The 12,863-nt window shown below is 43.5% G+C and overlaps 1 protein-coding gene across 1 annotated transcript in view; it reads left to right on the plus strand.

Moving 5' to 3' along the window:
- The first annotated feature begins 2,290 nt into the window (after positions 1–2,290).
- The window catches only part of LOC148475030 (patched domain-containing protein 3-like), a 189,155-nt gene continuing 178,582 nt past the window's right edge, over positions 2,291–12,863 (plus strand). The window contains exon 1 of the mRNA XM_088457829.1: positions 2,291–3,040. Within this exon, the coding sequence (XP_088313955.1) occupies positions 2,291–3,040 (750 nt within the window). The remainder of the gene's footprint in view (positions 3,041–12,863) is intronic.

Consider the following 12,863-nt stretch of genomic DNA (forward strand, 5'->3'; position numbering starts at 1 on the left):
TAACAAAACAATAAATTGACACAGGGCTTCATATAGGGCCCTATTTACTACAATCCGCATTAAAATGCAGATTGTAGTGTGATATTACCAACAGAATTTGCATTGCGAATTCAGGCAATATCACAGGGATTTATTAAAAATCCCTTGCATGGACAGAGCTAGCGATAAAGCTCTGTCCCTGCGAAATCCCCTCCGCAGCCTTATCATTGTATTTTTTGCAAAAAATACAGTTATGACGTCCCGTGCATGCGCCGACCAGCTGCCCTACCCCCCCTGTGATTGCAAGCCCGCCCAACTTGCGGCTCCCTCGTGACCCCCCCTTCCCTTAATTTGACTTACCTCCGGTGATCAGGGCTCCGGTGATGTCCTCCATGACTCCAGTCAGCTGGTCTCCCATCCTGCACTGTAACCTAGTCAGCTGATGACCGGGTCACAGTGCAGGATGGGAGACCAGCTGACAAGAGGGAGGACTTCACCGGAGCCCCGATCACCGGTCCCTGAACTCTGGTAAGTTTTTTATTTTTTACAATTTTTTTTTTTTTTTTAGCAATGATCAGCTTGTGGTCTGTTTAGACCATACAGCTGATCACTGGGGCCGGCTCCGGGCTCTGCTCCGCCTATTAGAGCAGAGCAGGAATCCGGTAACCAGGGTAGACCCTGGATAATGCCACCTCCAGGTGGCATTATTATCACAGTGCTTCCCCCGGTAGTTTTTCACAATTTATTTTTAGTAACTACCAGACAGATCACATTTCTCATTACAATTATGGGCAATGCGATCGGATCTCCGTCTTTTCCTGCTGTGACCGCCGACGGGGTAAGTACAACTCCAGTCTCCCGAAATTGATTGATATGTGTATACAGGCTTTATACTAGCCTGTATACATGTATATTTATGTGCTTTATATTTAACATTTATATATAAATTATATAAAATATTAATATTAAACTAGTATAAAGTCTGTATACACATATCAATCAATTCGGGAGGTTTAAAAGGCTTTAGAGTGACTTACCTGCCGCCGATCACCGCAAAGCAGGGACGGAGACTGGGCATGGCTTACAAGATGCTGCAGGGACATATGGGAAAATTTCCCTCTGTCCCTGCAGTTTTCGGGATATTTAAGTATATTCTTCATATAACGCGATTCTGCAATGGCGTTATAAAAAGGAAATATTTATCGAGTTATTTAACACTTTTTGCTTTGCTGAATAGCAAAAAGCATAAAAAAACTGTAGAGATCAATGGCTGATCCCTACAGTGCGGTATTCAGCAAGATGGGAATCAATGGAGAAGATAATTGCGTTATCTTCTCCATTATCCCAATGCTGAATAGGGGAGTTACATAAAAAATATGGAAATCATAGTTTCCGTATTTTTTATGTAAAACAATCAATGCTGAATAGACCCCTTAGCGTTTCCCATTCGGTGCATTTTACATGGTAAGTTTATGTTTTGCATAAAAATTGTGCCCCTGTTTTAGTTGCCCTCACAGCTACTTGTGCTTTGGGAAGTGATTCAGGGCATCCACGTGGAAGTGCTGTATATTAGAGGTGTACAAGTGCAAGGTAAAAGCCCTTTGGAATGTGTATTTTGTGTTTCTCCTACCTCTAGATGTGTGCAAAAAAGAGATGTGTTATTGTGAGTGCAAGTTTATGCCCCAGATGCTTCTGTGCCCTTTATATTAGATTGCATGTATATACAAATATGGTCAATTTAAAATACAGACATTGCAAAATTGTATAGGCATACTTGTATGCATAATGTTCATCTTTCCATGTAACTCCAAATGATGTTAGAAAACATGTTCTATCAAATTTACTTAAAGAGTGCTGAATTAAAAAATAATTTTAATATACATACCCCACACATGTAGTGCTACAATTAAAGTCTCTGTCTTCCTCATAGATTAATAAATCAATCCTCTTATCGCATTACCCTACACCGCTTTTCCTCTTGCAGGAATCCAACATCCCTTTTCCAAGTAATGCATGTTTATTGGTTTTAAAAAAAGTGTAATATGTAACAGCAGACTGGGGAGGAAAAATGGTAATGTTACAAAGGTCAAAGCCAATTGTCCTTTATTACTGTAGTTGCGAAGCCATCAATTTATCAACAACTCACTAGATCTTGGTCTGGTTACCTAGGAAATTGTCGTTTGCCATCCAAGAATCTGTTTTCACTTGCTTATCTAAATACATTTCTTTAAGTTTGACTTTATACTTGGAACTAACATTGCTGGCTTTTTATTCCAGTTTTCCTTCTTTGTGAGATAATAAGAAATTGATAATGTCCTGGTGTGAGACAGACTGTATACAGAAACCCCTCTCTCGCATATTCTGTGGGCTTGGAAAGCTGGTGGCAAGGTACCCCTGGTGGTTCCTAATTATTCCTCTTATTCTGTCTGCTGGGCTGGGAGCTGGATTTTACTTTTTAAAGCAGAGAGAAGCTAGTGACATAGAAGACCAGTTCACACCACTAGGAGGTCCAGCTAAATCTGAACGAGAATTTGTCAAGGTGCATTTTCCAACCAGTGACTTAGGCCAGTTTTCTGCACAGCGACTGTATACAGAAGGATCATTTGTCTCGCTCATTGCTGTCAGTTTGTCCGGTAATGTCCTAAATAAAGACACATTCACAGAGCTGCTGAAGCTGGATGAGATGGTGCAGAATCTGAATATCACCATAATACAACCTGGAGCTAATGTGAATCTTAATTTCCAGCAGCTGTGTGCAGAAATACAGGGGAAAAAATGCATTGCAGCCAATCCACTCCTAGCCGCAGTGCAAGGTAATCCGAGTCTGATAGAGACAATACATATAACCTACCCCATGTTTCAGGCTAAATTCCTTGGAACATACCTGGGTGGGGTGACACTGAACTCAGACAATACTGTGCAGACATCCCAAGCAATCAGGTTAGTCTATTACCTGAGAGAAGACAATGAGCAGGACTATGACAACAGCCAGCAATGGATCCACCACTTTATCAAATCCATCTCACAGGATATAGACACACTACAACTTCAACAAATAAAGGTAGGTTACAGATATATATATATATACATTAATGTCATACTGCAGTTGTTTTTTTAACATTCTAAAAATATGTTTAAATGAGGTGTCATTCAAACAAAAAAATATATATTTAGCGGTGTACACATTTCTTCAGTAAATAACCTCGATTAAGTATATTTTTTTGCACTTATTACTTTATTGCACCAGACATTCTGAAAGATATTGATATCCTACAGTATTTACTATACTTTATGAAAGCACAGATTGGTCCGTTAATCCATTTTCTGGCAGCAAGAGAAGGCATACTCATCTCTTATACAAACAGACATACAAGTTGTATATTAAAGGTTAATATTGCTACTGAAATATCAGATTCAATAATAAAATATAATTTAGACTTTTGCAGCAAGGATTAACATTTTTACATTAATTTCCTACATTTATGCTGCCTAAAACCTTCCCTCTGAAGGAGCTGCCTTAGTAAATTTGTCACAACTCTAAAAACAAGTGGAATGGAGTTTAGGTTGGAGATGTTCTATTTACTTCTGTGCAGACATAATTCTGTTGTGTAATACTAAGTAATACAGTAATAATCAAAAACACAAACAAAAAAACAAGCACTCCTTTATAATAAAATTAATATGCTTTCAATGTCAAAAATGAGACAGAATTTGATCCAAACAAATCGACCAATGAAAGCACTAGGGGATGTGTAAATAGAAATAATTGAATATGTAAGGTGAATATATATATATATATATATATATAAAAGTTCCCCACTGATCTGTAATGGTCCCAATGGAAGAAGATAGGCGGCACTCCGAAATTGAAACAGAGAAGGTTGTATTAAATCCACAACATGGTAACACAAACAGTGGTCGACGTTTCAAGGCCAACTCAGGACCTTTTCCTCAGGACGTGTGTTTAAGAAGTGACATAAACAAGTGTCTTACCTTATATATATATATATATGACAAATTAATAAGTATAAAAAGTATGATATATAATACTGTGTGTAGAAATTTATAAATATATTTCTAAATATATAAAATATATAAAAAATATAAAGATGTATGTAAAAAGTATGTAGGTGAATGTACTGCTACTCAAATAAAACACAAAGTTTAACCTCTGTTTAAGAAGATATATGTTGGACTCCAGCCCGCTTGCAGCATACTCTCCCTATCTTACCCTAAAGCTGTCTTCTCAGAACCTCGAAAGGTGGTTCAGCTCTTGTTGTCTTGTTGTGAGTGCTCTTAGTGTCATGGTCCGACAGCCCACAGGGCATAGGTACCCTCACTCCTATGGCTCCCTCCAGCAGAACCCCTGTGTTGGAGGAATTGCAAAGTACAGGTGTCCACTACACGGGGTCCCACTTCAGTGTCCACTGTGCTGGGGTCCTGTCACTGCAGCTCTCTCCAGCATTGGTTGTGACTGCAATGTCAACGCTGACTGGGGGTCTGTTATGCCGGTGACCTGCTATACAGCAGATGTACTGTAAGTGACTCTCTCCAGCAGTGAACCTGGGTGAGGGAAATCAGTCAAACACTATGTACAGCGTGAACTTTACTCTGCAGTTACAGAGTAGGCAAGGGGTTCAGCTGCGTGCTGCTACTCTTCCGGGTTCACTGCAAAGAAAAGTTTGACAGAGTCCAAATGGAGTTGATGGTGTCACAAGGGCCGTAACTAGGGTAGTGCGACCTGTGCCACTGGAAAACACAGGGCAGGGGGCGCTGTTTGGGCCTGTCAATTTTCTGTTTGTTCTCACTGTCACTTGTAGCTTTCTCATCTTTTATCCCCAGCATCTTCTGGCCTCCCCTATCTCTTCCCTGGCCCTTCCCCATGAGGCCATGGCCCTTTTCCGAGTGCACTCATCTTATGTCCCTATTTGAAAAATGGGGGGGGGGCGCCAATGTTCTTTCTGGCACAGGGCACCAAAAAGTCTAGTTATAGCTCTGCATGTGACTTTCTTGAAAATCCAACTGGTTTTGTCATATTCTGACTTTCTCAATGATTTCAAACCCCATATGCTTCACTGATTTTCAAAACTGAGATTTGTTCTGGTTGGTTATTCAATTCCAAAGATTTTATTGGCCCCAACAACTCTCTATAATACTATATTACATAATATGTCAAAAGAGCAAGAAAAACATACATAAAATCCCAATAGCATATACAGTATAACAGTCCATTGAAAAAAAAACGGTATTCAACCACTACAAAGTTCTGCAATATTGTTATAAAATTATACAGTTTTATGGACAGTTGTTGGGCCTAATGAAATCTTTAGGATTGAATAACCAGTCAGAAAAAATCCCAGCTTTGAAAATCAGTGAAGCAAATGGGGTTTTTAATCCTTGGGAAAGTCAGCATACTGTATGATAAAACTGCTTTGATTTTTAAGGGAGTCACATCATCAACTCCATTTGGACCCTATCATACTTTGCTTTGCAGTGAATCCAGAAGAGGAGCAGTATGTAGCTGAAAACCTCTTGCCTACTGCAGAGTGTAGTTCATGATGTGCAGTGTGTATGATTGATTTCCCTCACCCAGAGTCATTGCTGGAGAGAGCCTCCGAAGTGAAGGCACTTACATCTGCCATAAAGTGGGATACCGGTGTGGCAGACCCCCGGGCAGCTTTGACCTTGCCCATAACAAATGTTGGAGAGAGCTGCTGCAACAGGACCCTGGCACAGTGGACATTGCAGTGTGTCTCCGGTGTAGTGGATGCCTGTACTGTGTAATTCATTTGACACAGGGGTTCAGTGTTTTATTTGAGAAGTAGTAAATTTACCTACACTTTTTTCATACATTTTAATATTTCTTATAGATTTCATATGTTTATTTATACATTCACACATTTATACACAAAGTATTATATATTATATTTTATATGTATACATTTGTATCAACTATATATATATTAGGGGTGAGCGGGTTCGGATTTCTGAAATCCGAACCCCCCCAAGCCCCCCCGAACCGAGGTCAATCCGAGTCAGGCTTGACTTTTCCCGCCTGACTCGGATCTGAAATCGAGGCAAAATGTCATCATCCTGCCATCCGGATCTCGCGGGTTTTGGATTCTATAAAAGGTCCCCGCATCGGCACCATTTCTCACTCTGGCTGTGGACAGTGAAGAGGGAGGGTGGGAGCTAGGGCTGGCTGGGCTGTATTGTGCTGCTGTTGTCCATAGGGGCTGTGTCCACTCAGTCCATGGGGGCTTACTGGGCTGTGTTGTGCTGCTGTTGTCCATAGGGGCTGACTGGGCTGTGTTGTGCTGCTGTCATAGGGGCTGGCTGGGCTGTATTGTGCTGCTGTTGTCCATAGGGGCTGTGTCCACTCAGTCCATGGGGGCTTACTGGGCTGTGTTGTGCTGCTGTTGTCCATAGGGGCTGACTGGGCTGTGTTGTGCTGCTGTCATAGGGGCTGGCTGGGCTGTGTTGTGCAGTCAGTTGTCCATAGAGGCTGTGTCCACTCCAAAGTCTATAGGAGCTGGCTGGACTGTGTTGTGCAGTGTCCCATAAAGGCTGTAGTCCTAGAGGGGTGCTGTAGTGTTGTCCAGGGGGTGATCTGTACATCAGAGGTGCTCTGCCAAAGTGCACTCCAAAAATTTTTTTTGATTTTCTTGTGTTTGTGAAATGTGTGTGCAGTAGCCGCACATGCATCAACAAAGTAGCGCCAAGCATTTGCCTGTGTCATAAATCTAGGGCCAGCTGGCTTGTCCGTTAAAGGGTGCTGTAACCCCCAAAGTGCACTCCAAAAATAAAAAAATATATATGTTTTTTTGTGTTTGTGAATTGTGTGCACAGTAGCCGCACGTGCATCAACAAAGTAGCATCAAGTGTGCGCCTGTGTCATAAGTAATCGGCTGGCTTGACCGTTAAAGGGTGCTGTAACCCCCAAAGTGCACTCCAAGCAAAATAAAAAAATATTTTCTGTGTTTGTGAATTGTGTGCACTGTGGCTGCACGTGCATCAACAAAGGAGCAGCGCCAAGCGTGCACCTGTGTCCCATAAGAAAAGGGCTGGCTGGCTCATCTCTTAAAGGGTGGTGTAAGCCCCCAAAGTGCACTCCAACAAAAAAAATACATTTTCTTCTGTGTTTGTGAATTGTGTGCACTGTACGTGCATCCTCAAAGCAGTAGCGCCAAGCGTGCGTCTGTCTGTTAAAGGGTGGTGTAACCCCCAAAGTGCGCTCCAACAAAAATAAAATAATCTTTTTTTCTGTTTGAGTGTGAAATGTATGCGCAGAAGCCTATGCGCAGTATGCATCCTCAAAGCAGCAGCGCCAAGCGTGTGTTTGTCTGGTAAAAGGTGGTGTAGCCCTCAAAGTGACCTCCACAAAACAAAAAAAAAATCTTTTTTTTCTGTCTTTGTGAATTGTGTGCACTGTAGCTGCATGTGCATCAACAAAGGAGCAGTGCCAAGCATGCGCCTGTGTCCCATTAGTCTGTTAAAGGGTGGTGTAACCCCAAAAGTGCTCCAAAAAATAATAAAAAATTTTTTTTCTGTGTTTGTGACTTGTGTGCGAAGTAGCCGCATATGCATCAAAACAGTAGCAGCACCAAGCGTGCACCTGTGTCATATGCCAAGGGCCGGTTTGGATATCTGGTCCGGACTGAAGGACGTGCACACAATATCTGACAAGTCTACTGTCACTGCATATGATACTGTCCTCAAAGCAGCAGCGACAAGCGTACGTCTGTCTGTTAAAGGATGGTGTAACCCCCAAAGTGCGCTCCAACAAAAGTGTGATAATTTTCTTTTTTTCTTTGTTTGTGTGTGAAATGTATGCACAGTAGCCGTACCTGCATCCTCAAAGCAGCAGCACCAAGCGTGCATCTGTCTGTTAAAAGGTGGTGTAACCCCAAAAGTGCGCTTCACAAAAAAATAAATATATTTTTGTTTCTGTCTTTGTGAATTGTGTTGGCTGTAGCCGCACTTGCATCCTCAAAGCAGCAGCGCCAAGCGTGCGACTGTCTGTTAAAAGGTGGTGTAACCCCCAAAGTGCGCTCCACAAAAAATTAAAAAATTCTTCTTTTTTTTCTCTTTGTGAATTGTGTGCACTGTAGCTGCATGTGTATCAACAAAGGAGCAGCACAAAGCGTGCACCTGTGTCCCATAAGTAAAGAGCTGGCTGGCTCATTTCTTAAAGGGTGGTGTAACCCACAAATTGAACTAGTCCACAACAGTAATAAAAAAATATTTTCTGTGTTTGTGTGTGCCTTAGCCGCATGTATATATATATATATATATATATATATATATATATATATATATATATATAAATATAACATAAATGGAGGACCAAACTTTCTCTGATAAAAATAAAATAGGGAAAGATCAAGAACCACTTCCTCCTAGTGCTGAAGCTTTTGCCACTAGTCATGACATAGACGATAACATGCCATCAACGTCGTCTGCCAAGGCCGATGCCCAATGTCATAGTAGAGGGCATATACAATCCCAAATGACAAAGTTCAGGAAAATGACCTTAAAAAAACATTTAAATCATCTGAGGAGAAACGTAAACTTGCCAATATGCCATTTACGTCACGGAGTGGCAAGGAACGGCTAAGGTCTTTCCCGATGTTCATGACTAGTGGTTCAGCTTCACATGACGATGGAAGCCCTCATCCCACTAAAAAAATCAAATGAGTTAAGCTGGCAAAAGCACAGCGAAGAACTGTGCATTCTAAAAAGATATCACAAATCTCCAAGGAGAGTCCAAGTGTGGTGGCGGTTGCGATGCCTGACCTTCCCAGAACTGGACAGGAATAGGTGGCTCTTTCCACCATTTGCAGGCCCTCTGCAAGTGCTGAAAGGAGCACCCACAGTCCACTTGCTGATATGCAAATTGAAGATGTCACTGTTGAAGTACAACAGGATGAGGATACTGGTGTAGCTGGCGCTGAGGAGGAAGTTGGCGAGGAGGATTCTGATGGTGATGTGGTTTGTTTAAATCAGGTTCTGGGGGAGACAGTTGTTGTCCGTGGGATGAAAAAGCCCATCACGGTCATGCCTGGGCAGAAGACCAAACATTCCACCTCTTTGGTCTGGCAATATTTCTATCCAAATCCGGACAACAACCGTTTTGCCGTATGTACCATATGTAAATGTGAAATAAGTAGGGGTAGGGACGTTAACTACCTAGGAACATCCTCCCTTATACGTCACCTGCAGAGCGTTCATAAAAAGTTACTGTCAAGTTCAGAAACTTTGGATAAGACCGTAAGCAGTCCAGGGACACCTAAATACCTTCGTCCTGTTGTATCCAAGCACCTGCAAACCACACCATCAACTCCCTCCTCGTCAATTTCCTCCTTAGTCAGGATCAGAAGTAGTCCTGCAGGCCATGTCACTGGCATGACTGACTCTCCAATTCGGGATTCCTCCGGAGGATCCTGCATTGCTACGCCTACTGCTGCCGCTGCTGCTTTTGCTGCTGGGAGTCGTTCATCATCCCAGAGAGGAAGTAGGAACACCACTACTTTTACTAAACAATTGACCCTCCAACAGTCCTTAGCGAGGAGGATGAAGTACGACAGCTGTCATCCTGAAGCAAAATGTATAACTGAGGCCTTGACTGCTATGTTGGTGTTAGATGTGCATCCGGTATCTGCCATTAGTGCAGTGGGATTTAGACAATTGATGGAGGTAGTGTGTCCCCAGTTACAAATCCCATCTAGATTCCACTTCACTAGGCAGGCGATACCGAGACTGTACAGAAACGTCAGAAAAAGTGTCATCAGTGTCCTGAAAAATGCAGTTGTACCCAATGTCCACTTAACCATGGACATGTGGACAAGAGGAACAGGGCAGACTAAGGACTATATGACTGTGACAGCCCACTGGGTAGATGTATCACCTTATGCAGCAACAACAGCAGCATCACTATTAGCAGCATCTCAGAAATGCCAGCTCGTTCCAAGGCAGTCTACGCTGTGTATCACCGGTTTCAGTAAGAGGCACACTGCCAACAACCTCTTAGAGAAACTGAGGGAAATCATCGCCCAGTGGCTTACCCCACTTAGACTCTCCTGGGGATTTGTGATATCTTACAACGCCAACAATATTGTGTGGGCATTACATCTGGGCAAATTCCAGCACATCCCATGTTTTGCTCACACAATAAATTTGGTGGTGCAGAATTTTCTGAAAAGCGACAGGGGCATGCAGGAGATGCTTTGGCGTCTCTTGAACCTGCCCCACAATCACCTGAAGCAAGAGGTTGTGACGCGGTGGAACTCAACCCTCTATATGCTTCAGAGGATGGAGGAGCAGCACAAGGCCATTCAAGCCTATACATCCACCTATGACATAGGCAAAGGAGGGGGTATGCACCTGACACAAGCGCAGTGGAGAATGATTTCCATGTTGTGCAAGGTTCTCCAGCCCTTCGAACTTGCCACACATGAAGTCAGTTCAGACACTGCCAGCTTCAGTCAGGTCATTCCCCTCATCAGGCTTTTGCAGAAGCAGCTGAAGAAAGTGAAGGAGGAGCTAAGACGGAGCGATTCCGCTCGGCATGTGGGACTTGTAGATGAATCCCTTCATTAGCTTTGCCAGGATTCCAGGGTGGTCAATCTGTTGAAATCAGACCACTACATTTTGGCCACCGTGCTCGATCCTAGGTTTAAAACCTAAGTGGTGTCTCTTTCCAGCCGACACAAGCCTGCAGAGGTGCAAAGACCTGCTGGTGAAAACACTGTCAGCTGAAGCGGAACGTGACACGTCAACAGCTCCTTCTTCATTTTCTCCCGCAACTGGGGCTGCCAGGAAACAACTTAGGTATCCTAAGCAACCCGCTGGCAGTGATGCAGGGCAGGCAGGACCAAGTTTGGACATCTGGACTGAAGGACCTGGCAACAATTTCTGACATGTCTACTGTCACTGCATATGATACTGTCACCATTGATAGAATGGTGGAGGATTACATTGGTGACAGCATCCAAGTAGGCATGTCAGACAGTCCGTACCTGTACTGGCAGGAAAATGAGGCAATTTGGAGGCCCCTATACAAACATGCTCTATTTTACCTGAGTTGCCCCCCCTCCAGTGTGTACTCCGAAAGAGTGTTTAGTGCAGCCGGGAACCTTGTCAGTGAAAGGCGTAGGAGGTTGCTTCCACAAAATGTGGAGAAGATGATGTTCATAAAAATGAATTATCAACTCTTCCAGGGAAGAGCCTCCAGAACGTACAGAGGGACCTGTGGTGGTGGATTCCAGCGGGGAGGAATTAATACTCTGTGAGGATGAGGATGTACATAACACTGAAGAGGATGAGGAATCGGTGGATGAGGAGGATGAGGACGATATCTTGCCTCCGTAGAGCCAGTTTGTGCAGGGACAGATTAATTGCCAGCTTGTTTTGTGGGGGCCCAAACAAACCAATCATTTCAGTGTGGCAGACCCTGGCACTGAAATGATTGGTTTGTTAAAGTGTGCATGTCCTGTTTATACAACATAAGGGTGGGTGGGAGGGCCAAGGACAATTCCATCTTGCACCTTTTTTTTTCTTTGCATTATGTACAGTTTGGGGCCTAGTTTTTCAAACTGCCATCCTGTCTGCCACTGCAGTGTCACTCCTAGATGGGCCACGTGTTTGTGCCGCCCACTCATGTCTCTTAGCATAGTCATCCAGCTACCTCGGTGCAACCTTTTGGATATAAAAACACTATTGTGAGGTGTGAGGTGTTCAGAATAGACTGGAAATGAGTGGAAATTAAGGTTATTGAGGTTAATAATAGCATAGGAGCAGAAAAAAATACAAATTCTGTGATTTTAGCAGTTTTTATGCTATTTTTCAAAAAAATACAGATCCAAAACACAAAACCCAGAACCCAAAACATGGAAGGGTGGTTTTGGCAAAACCATTCTAGATCCAAAACACGAAGAAAGATCCAGATCCAAAACACCAAAACACGAAAAGTGGCCGGTGCACACCCCTAATTTATATATATATATATATATATATATATATATATATATTAGGGGTGAGCGGGTTTGGATTTCTGAAATCCGAACCCCCCCGAGCCCCCCCGATCCGAGGCAGATCCGAGTCAGGCTCGACTTTTCCCGCCTGACTCGGATCTGAAATCGAGGCAAAACGTCATCATCCCGCCTTCCGAGTCTCGCGGGCTTTGGATCCTATATAAGGTACCTGCGTCGGCGCCATTTTCTCACTCGGCTGTGGACAGTGAAGAGGGAGGGTGGGAGTTAGGGCTCGCTGGGCTGTGTAGTGTAGTGTAGTGTAGTGTAGTGCAGAGTAGTGTTGTGCTGTGCTGTGCTGCGCTGTGCTGCTGTTGTCCACTACTTCAAAGTCCATAGGGGCTGGCTGTGTTGTGCTGTGCTGCTGTTGTTAATAGGGGCTGTGTCCACTACTTCAAAGTCCATAGGGGCTGGCTGGACTGTGTTGTGCAGTCAGTTCTCCATAGGGGCTGTGTCCACTCCAAAGTCCTGTGCAGTGTCCCAGTCCTAAAGGGGTGCTGTAGTGTTGTCCAGGGGGTGCTCTGTCCTTCAGGGGTGCTCCCCCTAAGTGCTAAAAAATAATTATTTTCTGTGTTTGTGAATTGTGTGCGCAGTAGCCGCACGTGCATCAACAAAGTAGTGCCAAGCGTGTGCCTGTGTCATAAGTAAAGGGCCGGCTGGCTTGACCGTTAAAGGGTGCTGTAACCCCCAAAGTACACTCCAGTCCAAACCAAATAAAAAATTATTTTCTGTGTTTGTGAATTGTGTGCGCAATAGCCGTACATGCATCAACAAAGTAGTGCCAAGCGTGCGCCTGTGTCATAAGTAAAAGGCCGGCTGGCTTGACCGTTAAAGGGTGCAGTAACCCCCAAAGTC

The sequence above is a fragment of the Taudactylus pleione genome, unplaced genomic scaffold (genome assembly GCF_031769625.1).
Source record: "Taudactylus pleione unplaced genomic scaffold, aTauple2 ptg000788l, whole genome shotgun sequence".
Taxonomy (NCBI): domain Eukaryota; kingdom Metazoa; phylum Chordata; class Amphibia; order Anura; family Myobatrachidae; genus Taudactylus; species Taudactylus pleione.